Source organism: Schistocerca americana, chromosome 3 (assembly GCF_021461395.2).
Source record: "Schistocerca americana isolate TAMUIC-IGC-003095 chromosome 3, iqSchAmer2.1, whole genome shotgun sequence".
In the NCBI taxonomy this organism is placed as follows: domain Eukaryota; kingdom Metazoa; phylum Arthropoda; class Insecta; order Orthoptera; family Acrididae; genus Schistocerca; species Schistocerca americana.
Window position 1 is genome coordinate 259,150,814 of NC_060121.1, and position 15,438 is coordinate 259,166,251.

The 15,438-nt window shown below is 39.8% G+C and overlaps 1 protein-coding gene across 1 annotated transcript in view; it reads left to right on the forward strand.

Annotated features, from left to right (window-relative positions):
* Window positions 1-13,770, forward strand: part of LOC124607320 (RING-box protein 1A) — a 28,189-nt gene extending 14,419 nt beyond the window's left edge. The window contains exon 5 of the mRNA XM_047139619.1: window positions 13,067-13,770. Coding sequence (XP_046995575.1) covers window positions 13,067-13,079 — 13 coding nt within the window. The 3' untranslated portion in view covers window positions 13,080-13,770. The remainder of the gene's footprint in view (window positions 1-13,066) is intronic.
* The last annotated feature ends 1,668 nt before the right edge of the window (window positions 13,771-15,438 follow it).

The window sequence follows — 15,438 nt, forward strand, 5'->3', positions numbered from 1 at the left end:
AGAACTAATGGTACAAAAAAATCGGTAGGTTGTAGATTTTAGTTTTAAGACATTATTGGCTCAATTTAGAAAAATGTGTTCATTTGAAACAGTCTGCTCAGAGAAGTAATATGAGTAATTCGTGGAAACTTAAATGCTGTGACTTAAGACGAACTGCATCAGGTTGTTTGTGACAATATTGGGTGTTTCAGCTCTTCTTTATATTGCAAGTCTTCAGAAGCAAAAGTCCAGTATGGCACAGGAATAAGGTATGCACTCATTATGGACGTGTCACAGTAAAAGTTTTGCTGCTCAAAGCATGGTTTAAAGGGAAGCTTGTCAGTTGAAGAATATTAGCAATTCACACACGTCATTGACATGTGAATGCTGTGGATGACTTGAATGAAATTACTCACACTGGTTTGGGCTTAACAAAATGGGCATTCTATGGGTACATTTGGTTCTCATTGACTTTGTCACATTGTGTTTATTGGTAATATTTAGTGCCATCTGAAGGTATACCTTCCATAAACTGTTTTGTTCCAAAGGTTATTTTATCTTTTCTAGGTGACAGCAGTGTTTTAGTAAATTTCTCACAGATTTTCCCAGTGGGGTCTTGGTCGATAAATGAATGTCGGCCTGTAGTTCATGGTGGAAATTTGTGAGAAACTCGGTGAAATTCATTTACCAGCCAGAAGTATGTGAGAAATTCACTAAAATGCTAGTCTCTAGAAAATATAAAATAACCCTTTGGAACAAAATGTTTATGGAAGGTGTGTCTTCAGATGACAGTTCCCTTCCAAACATTATTCAGTTGTTCATCATCAGTCACAGCTGCTACCTGAGTACTTCATTCTTAAAGAATTTTTACAACCTGAAAAGCTTGCCTCTATTCCATTTTCTGCAACAAAATTCATGTATTAATTTTCATTGCCTTTGCAAGTTGAAATAACCATCTGCGGGGAGATTTTCAGCAAGGTGGAAAATTTCAGAAAGACTACTAAACCAACTGTGTACACATTTTGAGTTCAGTACAGACTATTAATTAAAAAGGGAAGAAAAATGTGACTAGTGGTATGTTGCTTGCCAGGAGAAAATGTAACATCTGGTTTGAAATATAATTTGTAAGAATTTTTGCATTGAAGACTTACATGACATTTATTTTAGAACATAAGAAAATAAAGTTCAGAACAGTCCACCCTAACAAACAACTGGTTCGTGCAAGTTTAAAAACTGTACTGTCAGGGGGTAATAATTGCGTACTATCAGAATTATGACCCAATTCTTCGCATAGGATCCAATGTGGGGGTTGATCTCTTGGATGTGAGTTTTTCCCTTTTCTCCTTAAAGCAAAAGGTCAAGTTGATGTTTACTTGTAAGATGCGACAGGAGTTGCCTGAAATGGTGTTAACATGGTTGATTTTGTTACCACACTAGTTCACTTCCTGGAAAACACTCTGTCTGAAGTCATTTGCTGCATATTGATGTCAAGTTATCAAAGGAATGTTGCCTTCAGATGACAGTGACCTATTACTGGTTATTTTTGCCAGATAAGAACATTAGCAAAATTTTCAAAAATAAAACATGTAGTGAATGGATTGTAGAGTTGTTTGGGTGCCTACGGTTAAACTCATTGATCAATATTAGTTTTTCTTACTTCCTTCAGCAACTGGTACCTGATCAATCGTTTTCTTCTTCTCTTGTACTCAGTTTCAACTTCCACTTGAGTTTTAAATTTCCTTCATCTCTTATTATGTGGTTTTTTCCTATGTGACTCGTCTAATGTAGTCATTTAAATGTACTAGATTCTTTTGAGGGTCCAGATAAGGCGGAACAGAAGTAAGATATTAGAAGTAACTTGGGAGAATGGTGCTTCATATGCTTATATGGTCTTCCAGATTTATACACTACGAGAAATCTGAACGTATTTCACCATGAAGCATCAGTCCAATATTTATCAAACATTGTGGAGATGTCCAGAACATAAAGGGTATTAAATGATAAAACTACTGTTCCATTAGGAATCTATGATCACTATCTCATTGGTATGAGCTATGACCTTAAGGGCACGAAAACACACTTCTGTTCATTGCTGGCTGGGTGCTTGTGTGAAAGTATACTTCTGCCCATCACATCCCAGAGTGGGCGAGCCAGTCAAGGATCCATAAATTTAAATTCCTCAAGGCTTTTGTAGTGTGAACTGCATTATCGTGCTGGAATAATGTGTATGTAATCCGGTCATAAAGGACACGACAATATGGTTTACCATACTTAAAACATACTACCAAGGATTCACCCTCTCCTCAACAATTAACATATCAGTACTGAAATAACAATATGGGAATTATGGGTTCGCCTTGATGCAAAACACTTTTGTTATTTATTTATCCCCAAACTAGTTTCAGTGACAAATATCTTGATCATCAGTAGGTTCTTTGATTCTAAAACATGCAGAAATATCATAGTTATAAAACGTTGTAAAACATTATACAAATATACTGTTTGATTTTAAATATTGTTTTCTGTGAATACTTTCACGATACCATATTTACTATGCATCACAACATGGTTTTATTATTGTTGCCGCTGTTTCTGGCATATTTTCTGGGTTTGCTCTGTTGACTTTTTTCTCAGTATACGTCACGTCATCTGCAACTGTATGTGCTGTTAGTAAACAAATACAAAAATGTAAGCTTACATATGTAAGCGTCATATGGTTGGGAATGTGGTAGTGTTGTGGATACAGTTCGGATGGGTACTGGTTGTTACATAGTTTATGTACTCACATTCATTGGACAGCTTGCAGCTACTTTTATGCTCAGAAAAACATAACTTTTGCACCTCTTAATAAACCGAAACACAACACTTCGCTGCAATATTCTTTACCACTGTAAGACAACTGACAGGGGAGAAAATACTCTCACACAAAAGAACCACTCAGCTATCGCACACAGAGACATAAATAAGGAACAGAAGTAGTCAGAACTTCCGCTACAGTTTTCATAACCTTCTCACAACATCGATACATTTCTTGTGACAAAAGTGAACAGCAAGATGGCGTAAGTTTTTGGATTATAAATGAGGTGCGAAAGTTAAGTTTTTCTGTGTACAAAAGTAGCCGCAAGCCACCCAATGAATGTGAGTAACCTGTAGATAATAAACGAACTGAGACGTTGCATAACAGCAGCTGTGGAAACTATAACTGAAGACATGCTCACTGCAATTTCGGAACAATTTAAATACCTCATTGACATGCCGTGCATCTCGAGGGGGACATTTTGAACACCTATGAAATGATATTGGGGGGGGGGGGGGGGGAAATTGAGTTTCCCGTTCATCAAAAACCAAAATTCATTGTATGTGTGTATCAGTTTCAGAAATATAGATGTGCCAAATAGGATGATTATCTTTGATACTCCCTGTATAAAACTGACATACATAAGTTCACATTCTTGTGTTTGTTTATTAACAGCCTCTCATACAGTTGCAGATGACATGATATATGCCGAGAAAAAGGCAACAGATAAAAAGTGCTTGACTCATGGAGTTGGGAGAGGTATGGGTCCTCAGACTCCATGTTTGATTTGATCTTTCACCAGATCATGTACAACACAAACAGTCTCGCCCCCAAAAACAATAGTGAGAATCATTGACGACCCACACTCAATGTCCCAGTTGACTAAGGCTCTACACCGTGAAAGTTTTTGTTGTGTATGATACTGTGTCAGTAGTAAGGGCACATGGCTACTATAGTCAGACTTAGATTACTTGATAGTTGACGCTTCTTGCGTTAGAGCTGGTTTCCTCCAATTGAAGTGCTCAGCGTCTTACCCAAACCATTCACCATTGCCAAACTGCCACAACAATTGGTCAGTCCACTTCCCATTGAATGTCCTGCTTTCTTACTTTGTAAAAGCATTCTAAAGCCAAGATTGCATAAATATTTCTGTATCCAAAAGAACCGGTTTTGATAGACTCTGGTGTCATCTTCAGGTCTTAAAAAATCTTTCTCTTATAAAATGTGTTCATTTTAAGGTGGATCTCAAACAAAGTTGTCATGTGGGTAAAAACCAGCACATGAGGAAAGGTTTGTCACAACAAAAATATTTAAATTTTATATATATATATATATATATATATATATATATATATATATATATATATATATATATATATATATATATATATATATATATATAATAGAGGGAAACATTCCACGTGGGAAAAATATATCTAAAAAGAAAGATGATGAAACTTACCAAACAAAAGCGCTGGCAGGTCGATAGACACACAAACAAACACAAACATACACACAAAATTCTAGCTTTCGCAACCAATGGTTGCCTCGTCAGGAAAGAGGGAAGGAGAAGGAAAGACAAAAGGATATGGGTTTTAAGGGAGAGGGTAAGGAGTCATTCCAATCCCGGGAGCGGAAAGACTTACCTTAGGGGGAAAAAAGGACAGGTATACACTCGCACACACACACATATCCATCCACACATACACAAGCAGACATTTGTAAAGGGCCTTTACAAATGTCTGCTTGTGTATGTGTGGATGGATATGTGTGTGTGTGCGAGTGTATACCTGTCCTTTTTTCCCCCTAAGGTAAGTCTTTCCGCTCCCGGGATTGGAATGACTCCTTACCCTCTCCCTTAAAACCCATATCCTTTTGTCTTTCCTTCTCCTTCCCTCTTTCCTGACGAGGCAACCATTGGTTGCGAAAACCAGAATTTTGTGTGTATGTTTGTGTTTGTTTGTGTGTCTATCGACCTGCCAGCGCTTTTGTTTGGTAAGTTTCATCATCTTTCTTTTTATATATATATATATATGAGAGATTCTTATGTCACAAAAACACAGTAACACGTATGTTTACATACAAGTTATGTTCAAAAAATTCCAGAACTTTGTCCACAAAATTTTTCTGTGCATAGACTCCTTCAAAATTCTCTACTCCACATTTGGTACACTGCTTCCAGTGCCATTTCCACTTCCGTAAGCAGTCGTGGTACCCTTCTTGCTGGATTGCTCGAAGCACTGTCTTTGAATTTTATCTCATCCAACGTTGCAAATCTTTATCCTTTCAAAGGGATTTTCAACTTTGAAAATAAAGTCTACAGGGGCCAGGTCTGGAGAGTACAGAGGATGACACAGCACAGTGATTTTGTTTTTTGTGCAGTAGTCACGCACCAACAGGGACGAATGTGCAGGTGTGTTATCATGATGCAAAAGCCACGAATTGTCTTGCCACATTTTAGACCGTTTCCTTCTCTCACTTTCTCACAGGCATTGCTGCACATCCCAATAGTAACATCGGTTAGCAGTTTGTCCCTGTGGCACGAATTCATGAACTATTTGTTCGAAGTCAAAGAAAACCATCAGCACAGCTTTGACATTTGACGTGACCTGAAAGCTTTTTCTGGTCTTGGAGAACCTTTCCTGACACATGATTGAACCTTTGTCTCAACATGATAACCTTAGACCCATATCTCGTCACCAGTTATGGTTCTCATAAGGAACATCTCATTTTCATTTGCGCAATCCAAAAGTGCTTCGATTGCGAAGCAAAGGTCTTTATGGGCTTGATTTGTGAGCTTTGGGATGAACTTGGCAGCAACATGATGCATTCAAAGATGCTTCGACATGAGCGAACTGATACATTACGTTCTTCTGCAATCTCTCAGGCAGTCTATCTTTGTTTGGGACACTCAGCTATGGTGATGTTCCTGACATGAGCATCATCGGTAGATGTTGACGGGCGTCCTGAAAAGGGTCATTTTTAACTTCTGTCTGGCCATTTTTAAAACATGTGAACAACTTACAACACAGTGCGCGGTTTAAGCACTCATCACCATAGGCTTCCTGTATTATTTGGTGTGTCTCTGTAAAGGTTTTCTTGAGTTTCACACAAAATTTAATGCAGATTGATTGCTCCCCTAACTCTACCATGTTGAAATTCGCAAACTGTGCGACACGATGTTATATTCAGTACAGCACTGAACAATAACTAAGACATAAAACAGTGAAACTTCTGGCAGTTGCGCATTAAATGTGCAGGGAAGCCAACCACATTTCGCTCCAAAATGCCATTGATGCAAAATATTGAATGACACGGAATGTTTTGAACAGTCCTCGTAAGCTAGACAGCTTTGTAAGCAGTTATGCTACTTCGTACTGTGACGTAACACTACTTCGTACTGTGACGTAACAATCATCTGTGAGCAGTGTCAATATGGATATGGCCATTTGCAAGACGTATTTTTTTATACTTTAACTATGACAAACCTCCTATAATGTGCTGGTTTTTTATCTACGACAACTTGGCGTGAGGTCCAATTTAAAATGATCATGTTTCATAACAAAAAGATTTTTTAAAACATGAAGATACAATAAGTCTGTCATAGCTGGTTGTTTTAAATAAAGAAATACTTACATGATCTTGGCTTTAGAATGCTCTTAGCAAATTAAACAGATCTCTCACTCCTGGTGCCTTCTCAAAATGAGAAAATCATTCTATCTTACTTGATGTGTTTCGATCCCAAATTCTGAATCTGGCCCTTTATTTTGTCACATGCACAAGTGCGCATGAGATGCTCAGACACACATTTCATACACAGCACTAACCAAACACTACTGGATCCTTCTGCATAAGACGCAAGTCAGTGTCACATACATCTACATCTACATTTATACTCCGCAAGCCACCCAAAGGTGTGTGGCGGAGGGCACTTTACGTGCCACTGTCATTACCTCCCTTTTCTGTTCCAGTTGCGTATGGTTCGCGGGAAGAACGACTGTCGGAAAGCCTCCGTGCGCACCCGAATCTCTCTGATTTTACATTAGTGATCTCCTCGGGAGATATAAGTAGGGGGAAGCAATATATTCGATACCTCATCCAGAAACGCACCCTCTCGAAACCTTGTGAGCAAGCTACACCGCGATGCAGAGCGCCCCTCCTGCAGAGTCTGCCACTGGAGTTTGCTAAACATCTCCATAACGCTATCACAGTTACCAAATAATCCTGTGACGAAATGCGCCGCTCTTCTTTGGATCTTCTCTATCTCCTCCGTCAACCCGATCTGGTACGGATCCCACACTCATGAGCAATACTCAAGTATAGGTTGAACGAGTGTTTTGTAAGCCACCTCCTTCGTTGATCGACTACATTTTCTAAGGACTCTCCCAATGAATCTCAACCTGGTATCCACCTTACCCACAATTAATTTTATATGATCATTCCACTTCAAATCGTTCTGTACGCATACTCCCACATGTTTTACAGAAGTAGCTGCTACAAGTGTTTGTTTCACTATCATATAATCATACAGTAAAGGATCCTTCTTTCTGTGTATTCCCAATACATTACATTTGTCTATGTTAAGGGTCAGTTGCCACTCCCTGCACCAAGTGCATATCTGCTGCAGATCTTCCTGCATTTCGCTGCAATTTTCTAATGCTGCAACTTCTCTGTATACTACAGCATCAGCCGCGAAAAGCCGCTTGGAACTTCCGACACTATCTACTAGGTCATATATATATGTATATTGTGAAAAAGCAATGGTCCCATAACACTCCCCTGTGGCACGCCAGAGGTTACTTTAACGTCTGTAGACGTCTCTCCATTGATAACAACATGCTGTGTTCTGTTTGCTAAAAACTCTTCAATCCAGCCACACAGCTGGTCTGATATTCCGTAGGCTCTTACTTTATCAGGCGACAGTGCGGAACCGTATCAAAAACCTTCCGGAACTCAAGGAAAATAGCATCCATCTGGGAGCCTGTATCTAATATTTTCTCGGTCTCATGAACAAATAAAGCGAGTTGGGTCTCACACGATCGCTGTTTCCGGAATCCATGTTGACTCCTACAGAGTACATTCTGGGTTTCAAAAACGACATGATACGCGAGCAAAGAACATGTTCTAAAATTCTACAACAGATCGATGTCAGAGATATAGGTCTATAGTTTTGCGCATCTGCTCGACGACCCTTCTTGAAAACTGGGACTACCTGTGCTCTTTTCCAATCATTTGGAACCTTCCATTCCTCTAGAGACATGTGGTACACGGCTGTTAGAAGGGGGGCAAGTTCTTTCGCGTACTCCGTGTAGAATCGAATTGATATCCCATCAGGTCCAGTGGACTTTCCTCTGTCGAGTGATTCCAGTTGCTTTTCTATTCCTTGGACGCTTATTTCGATGTCAGCCATTTTGTCGTTTGTGCGAGGATTTAGAGAAGGAACTGCAGTGCAGTCTTCCTCTGTGAAACAGCTTTGGAAAAAGGTGTTTAATATTTCAGCTTTATGCGTGTCATCCTCTGTTTCAATGCCATCATCATCCCGGAGTGTCTGGATATGCTGTTTCGAGCCACTTACTGATTTAACGTAAGACCAGAACTTCCTAGGATTTCCTGTCAAGTCGGTACATAGAATTTTACTTTCGAATTCACTGAACACTTCACGCATAGCCCTCCTTACGCTAACTTTGACATCGTTTAGCTTCTGTTTGTCTGAGAGGTTTTGGCTGCGTTTAAACTTGGAGTGAAGCTCTCTTTGCTTTCGCAGTAGTTTCCTAACTTTGTTGTTGAACCACGGTGGCTTTTTCCCGTCCCTCACAGTTTTACTCAGCACGTACCTGTCTAAAACGCATTTTACGATTGCCTTGAACTTTTTCCATAAACACTCAACATTGTCAATGTCGGAACAGAAATTTTCATTTTGATCTGTTAGGTAGTCTGAAATCTGTCTTCTATTACTCTTGCTAAACAGATACACCTTCCTCCCTTTTTTTATATTCCTATTAACTTCCATATTCAGGGATGCTGCAACGGCCTTATGATAACTGATTCCCTGTTCTGCACTTACAGAGTCGAAAAGTTCGGATCTGTTTGTTATCAGTAGGTCCAAGATGTTATCTCCAAGAGTCAGTTCTCTGTTTAATTGCTCGAGGTAATTTTCGGATAGTGCACTCAGTATAATGTCACTCGATGCTCTGTCCCTACCACCCGTCCTAAACATCTGAGTGTCCCAGTCTATATCTGGTAAATTGAAATCTCCACCTAAGACTATAACATGTTTAGAAAATTTATGTGAAATGTATTTCAAGTTTTCTCTCAGTTGTTCAGCCACTAATGCTGCTTAGTCGGGAGGTCGGTAAAAGGAGCCAATTATTAACCTAGCTCGGTTGTTGAGTGTAACCTCCACCCATAATAATTCACAGGAACTATCCACTTCTACTTCACTACAGGATAAACTACAACTAACAGCGACAAACACGCCACCAGCGGTTGCATGCAATCTATCCTTTCTAAACACCGTCTGTGCCTTTGTAAAAATTTCGGCAGAATTTGTCTGGCTTCAGCCAGCTTTCTGTACTTACAACGATTTCAGCTTCGGTGCTTTCTATCAGTGCTTGAAGTTCCATTACTTTACCAATGCAGCTTCGACAGTTTACAATTACAATACCGATTGCTGCTTGGTCCCCGCATGTCCTGACTTTGCCCCGCACCCTTTGAGGCTGCTGCTCTTTCTGTACTTGTCCGATGCCATCTAACCTAAAAAACCGCCCAGTCCATGCCACACAACCCCTGCTACCCGTGTAGCCGCTTGCTGCGTGTAGTGGACTCCTGACCTATCCAGCGGAACCCGAAACCCCATCACCCTACAGCGCAAGTCGAGGAATCTGCAGCCCACATGGTCGCAGGACCGTCTCAGCCTCTGATTCAGACCCTCCACTCGGCTCTGTGCCAAAGGTCCACAGTCAGTCCTGTTGGCGATGCTGCAGATGGTGAGCTCTGATTTCATCCCGCTAGCGAGACTGGCAGTCTTCACCAAATCAGATAGCCGCCGGAAGCCAGAGAGAATTTCCTCCGATCCATAGCGACACACATCATTGGTGCCGACATGAGCGACCACCTGCAGATGGTTGCACCCTGTACCCTTCATGGCATCCGGAAGGACCCTTTCCACATCTGGAATGACTCCCCCCGGTATGCATACGGAGTGCACATTGGTTTTCTTCCCCTCTCTTACTGCCATATCCCTAAGGGGCCCCATTACGCGCCTGACGTTGGAGCTCCCAACTACCAGTAAGCCCACCCTCTGTGACCGCCCGGATCTTGCAGACTGAGGGGCAACCTCTGGAACAGGACAAGCAGCCATGTCCGGCCGAAGATCAGTATCAGCCTGAGACAGAGCCTGAAACCGGTTCGTCAGACAAACTGGAGAGGCCTTCCGTTCAGCCCTCCGGAATGTCTTTCGCCCCCTGCCACACCTCGAGACGACCTCCCACACAAGTGAGGGGTCAGCCTCAATGTGGGCAGTATCCCGGGCAGCCACAGTCGTAGTCCGATCGGGGGATGCGTGGGACAAGCTGGCCGTCCCCGACAAACCCCCATCCGGACCCCCACAGTGATGCCCATTGGCAACAGCCTCAAGCTGTGTGACCGAAGCCAACACTGCCTGAAGCTGGGAGCGAAGGGATGCCAACTCAGCCTGCATCCGAACACAGCAGTTGCAGTCCCTATCCATGCTAAAAACTGTTGTGCAAAGAACGCCTGAACTAACCTATGGAGAGCACAAACAATTCGACACAAAAGTTAAACAGTTATTAAAGTACAAGATTGCCTAGTAAATGCAGTAATGCTGCTACTTGGGCACTGCTGACACACTGCTCGGCGGCGGAAGGAGACTACGCGATTTTACACTATTCAGGTACTAAAACGCAATGCTACAACTCTCAAATACTATAATACGCCCGAAATTTGTGAATTAAACAATGCAAGTACCAAAAACACGCAAAGAAATTAAGAATTAAACTATGTAACAAATAAGTGAGCTAAGAATATACGACTTGCTGCGGCAGCTGCTAATCAAACGGCGGCAGGGAGCAGACATACGCGGATATTACTATCGCAGAAATTGGCTTACATTAGATAAGCTTCACATGACATTGCATTAAGCCAATTTCTTTAAGGTTGTAGCTCATCATTGGAAGGCGGGGCATCAGATTGATAAATATAACAGCCTAATACGCACTGTAGGGCGTAGCACAGTGGGTAGCTTATAAACCTGAAGTTCAGAATTTTATATGTTTGGATCTCTTCAAGAATTTGATTACTATTTTTATTCATTTCATTGGTGTAAATGTAATTTTTTTATTTGTAATACTTTGCTATGTTATTTTTGTTCTCATATTGATGTCATTTGCTCTTATTTTTCTTCTTAAATCTTTTTTCATTTTGAATCTGCCTGTGTTGCCTATAATGTGCTACAAAGTGTCAATGAGGACTGCTCATATTTGGTAATGCAGCAGCTTGTGTAGCCAGTGTGGGGTTGTTTCAGGTAACCAGTGATAGTGAGAAATTACAATTTGCTTTTAACACTAGGATTTGAATTCTTGTGTCTTCAATTCAATCATAGAGGTTAGCTTTAATCACTGACAACAAAACAATAGTGATTTTAGTTCTGCCACAGGTTTTTGACCACCACTTTCTCAAATACATTGTGCATCACGAGGTTGTGGTTATGTTTTGACAAGAGTTTAAATTCAGAGCTATAAAATGTTTTCTACAACAGTTCAGTCATTGGTCACTTAGTCACTATAGACAGAGCATCTCTTGTTCCTATCATACCTCACGGGGGCTGCTTCCAACATTGCTCTGTGTTACTTGTAACAGCACTTCTGAAGTGACCTGCCATATTCGTGTGCCACCTGTAATCAAGTGGTAGCCAGCAGCTGCATGTGACAGATGTCAACTGGAAAGTAATTTATATCGGATTATAGAGGTCTCAACTCATCTTTCAGTAACCTGTTGCCAACAGACATGGTGACTCTGACGTTAACACCTGCCCTGATTTCAACTGTTGTCTGTTCGTTAGAAAAAGTTCTTGTCGTTTAGCCCTTCTGGAAGGGCCCTGCATACTCTTCTTGCCATACTGTTGTCCTGATTCCATCTCATCCCCACTCATTGTAGAGTCGTCACACTACTGCCAGCTGCCTGTGTGCTCCATCAGTATTGTTCTCCCATGTCTCTCACTTTTGGCAAGTACTAGGATGGTCTTCACTTATGTATGACTTCAATGAAGAGCATGCAGAGATTTAATGCAGACATTTATTAGTTAAAATGCAATGTTTTAATAATGATGAATTGAATTTTCAGAAATCTCACCTCTGGTTTCTCAATGTATTTCACCATTCCTCCTGCTAGCACAAAAAATGAACTTTTAAGATGGCTTTGTCCATTTTTTTTGTGTGTGTGTTCTGTGAGAGTTGTTTTTGGAATGATTTAGTATATAATTTACTTTATTCAGTTAATGCAACTTCTATCTGTATTAAACAATAGAAATACCATTACGTGCAATTTGTGGGCCCCTGCGTTCAGCAATGTTTAACACAACCAAACCATCACTTAAAGGAATGTTAGATGTATTTTACATTTCATCCCACCTCTCAGTTACGAAGTACAGGAGCTAAAAGTTGAACAAATTTCCACATTTATCAGCATGTGAGTTCTTTGTGATAGCTCCTTTTCCAGGAAGTATCTCTATGCAGCCCCTGCAAAATGGTTTGTTAAAAAATAGGCAGTGTTACAGTATTACGGAAAGTATAGTTGCTACACAATGTATAGTGGAGAAGCTGTCACTGATAAGCAGATCAAAAAGACTGTCAGAAAAAGCCTTAAAATCCTTCAACCAACAAGGGCTTCATTGGAGGTAGCACGCACGGGCTTGCGCGCGCGCGCGCACACACACACACACACACACACTTGTGTATGACAACTCACATACACATGACGGCAGTCTCCTGGATTTTCCATTGTTGAATAGGCAATGTTACCTGATTCTTGATCCTACTTTTCTCTTGGACTGTTGTTAAAAACTTCTCAGTATGTTGATTAATTCTGGATGATCAGTATGGTACTTGTAGAAGTTACCACCTGTTGAAATATAACTTGAACAGGATTATTTAAAGATAAGTTTGTGTTTCTAGGGTTTTGTTTCCCAATGTTATGCTAATTTTTGAGTTGATTAATAGTAAACAATTTTACAGTGTGAGTACAGAGTTTTGAATAAGGGATTTTGTTTTTTAGGTATGGCCACTGATGACTGACAAAGTTGTATGTACATCAGTTCATCGAAGCACTGACAACGCCTGGATTACATCAGCTGCCAGTGTTTCCAGTGGGAAAAAAGCAGATGTTGTCTAATACATTTTTAAATTTCTGAAATCTATCTTTCTCCTTAATTGTTATTAATTAGTACTGAATGTAAACAAAATTTATATGATTGTCATGATGTATCTTGAACTATTGATTGTTATTTAGATGGTGATGTTAAGCTTTCAAATTTATTTCTAGTTTTACTGGCCATTAAAACTTTATAAGAAGTTGCCAACCAATTTCATAGTAGTACTAAGAAAGGTATTTAAATGTAGTACGCATAGCTATTGGTCAGTGCTTCTTTGGGACTGCTACGTGACATACCTGCCTATTATGCTGATCCTCCAGTCATCATCATCATCATCATCATCATCATCATCATATCCATCTCCATGATAATGATCACCACCACAACCACCTACATTACCACACTCTCCTTGTCACCACCACCACCACCACCACCACCACTACTACTACTATTTGGTATTGTTTATCATAATTGTTTAATGTACAGTTTTGCATAGTGAATGAAATTCCTAAGTTTTGATAGTCAATAATGTTATTATTATTTGCAATAACAGCACATTTTTCATTATGGAAGTTTTGTATTGGAATTAAAAAAGATCTGCCTACAGTTTCTGTGTTTTTATACTTTTCAGCTACTTCTGAATCATGTTAAGATGGCAGTTTCATGAGCAACCTTTATCTTTTATGATAGTTCCCGTTCATGTTTCTCTGTATTACTTCGTGAATACTTTGCCTTCACACAGCCATAATGTTAAAGCTGCGGCGGTATGTTTTTTTTATAGAGTAATAGTAGGTGAGCATAATGAAGGAAAGTTTGGTGTGTTTCTTTTAATTTGTTAGCAAAATAGTTGCAGATATTGTATCAACGGATGGTGGAAATTACAAGAACAGAGTTATTTTGTCTTTGCAGTTAATGGAAAGCCAACAGTTTTTAAAGAGAGCAACATTGCTGAATTTTTAGATGTTACTACATTCCATACCTTTTATTAATTTTTTAAATTGGTATGTTTTTATATCATTGAGATGAATCTAGTTACATGGGTGCTATTGTCAATTAGAATGAATATTATAAAATTGCAGGATCACAAATATATCGTGAATGGTAGTAATATCTTGCGTCATGGTGTCTATAAATGTGAATGTTTAATACGAGACTATTAAGCCCCATTTAATAGTTAGTATCGCATGAAACTGATGTTAATGCTAATTCATAAATGCTAAACTATTATGTTGTGTGCTCTCGTAATACGAAACAGTGTAAACTACACAGGTAACCAGAATAAGTTGTTTTCACTAATTTGTGCTTTAGATAAATATTTCAAATTATGACCCATTGTATTACTCTTCTTGATGCAATGTAAGTAACTTTTTAAAATTAATGATATCAATATAATGGAAGGAAACATTCCACGTGGGAAAAATTATATATAAAAACAAAGATGAGGTGACTTACCGAACAAAAGCGCTGGCAGGTCGATAGACACAAACAAACACAAACATACACACAAAATTCAAGCTTTCGCAACAAACTGTTGCCTCATCAGGAAAGAGGGAAGGAGAGGGGAAGAAAGGAAGTGGGTTTTAAAGGAGAGGGTAAGGAGTCATTCCAATCCCGGGAGCGGAAAGACTTACCTTAGGGGGAAAAAAGGACAGGTATACACTCGCACACACGCACATATCCATCCACACATACAGACACAAGCAGACATATTGAAATATGTCTGCTTGTGTCTGTATGTGTGGATGGATATGTGCGTGTGTGCGAGTGTATACCTGTCCTTTTTTCCCCCTAAGGTAAGTCTTTCCGCTCCCGGGATTGGAATGACTCCTTACCCTCTCCTTTAAAACCCACTTCCTTTCGTCTTCCCCTCTCCTTCCCTCTTTCCTGATGAGGCAACAGTTTGTTGCGAAAGCTTGAATTTTGTGTGTATGTTTGTGTTTGTTTGTGTCTATCGACCTGCCAGCGCTTTTGTTCGGTAAGTCACCTCATCTTTGTTTTTATATATAATTTTTCCCACGTGGAATGTTTCCTTCTATTATATTGATAAAATAAACTATCGTATTTAATGAACAGAACTGCCTCACCAGGTGCTAGAAATAGTTACTGTAGACATTGATTTAGGCCTGTCTGTCACATTTTTTATGGATGTCTTCATTATTTAAATTGTGTAATTGCAGAAGTTGAACACTTTATGGGATAGTGTCATTTTGGTCAGTGTGTATTGTATGTGAGGGTGGTAACCAAACATAAAAACAGTGCTAATCAAAGACATCAC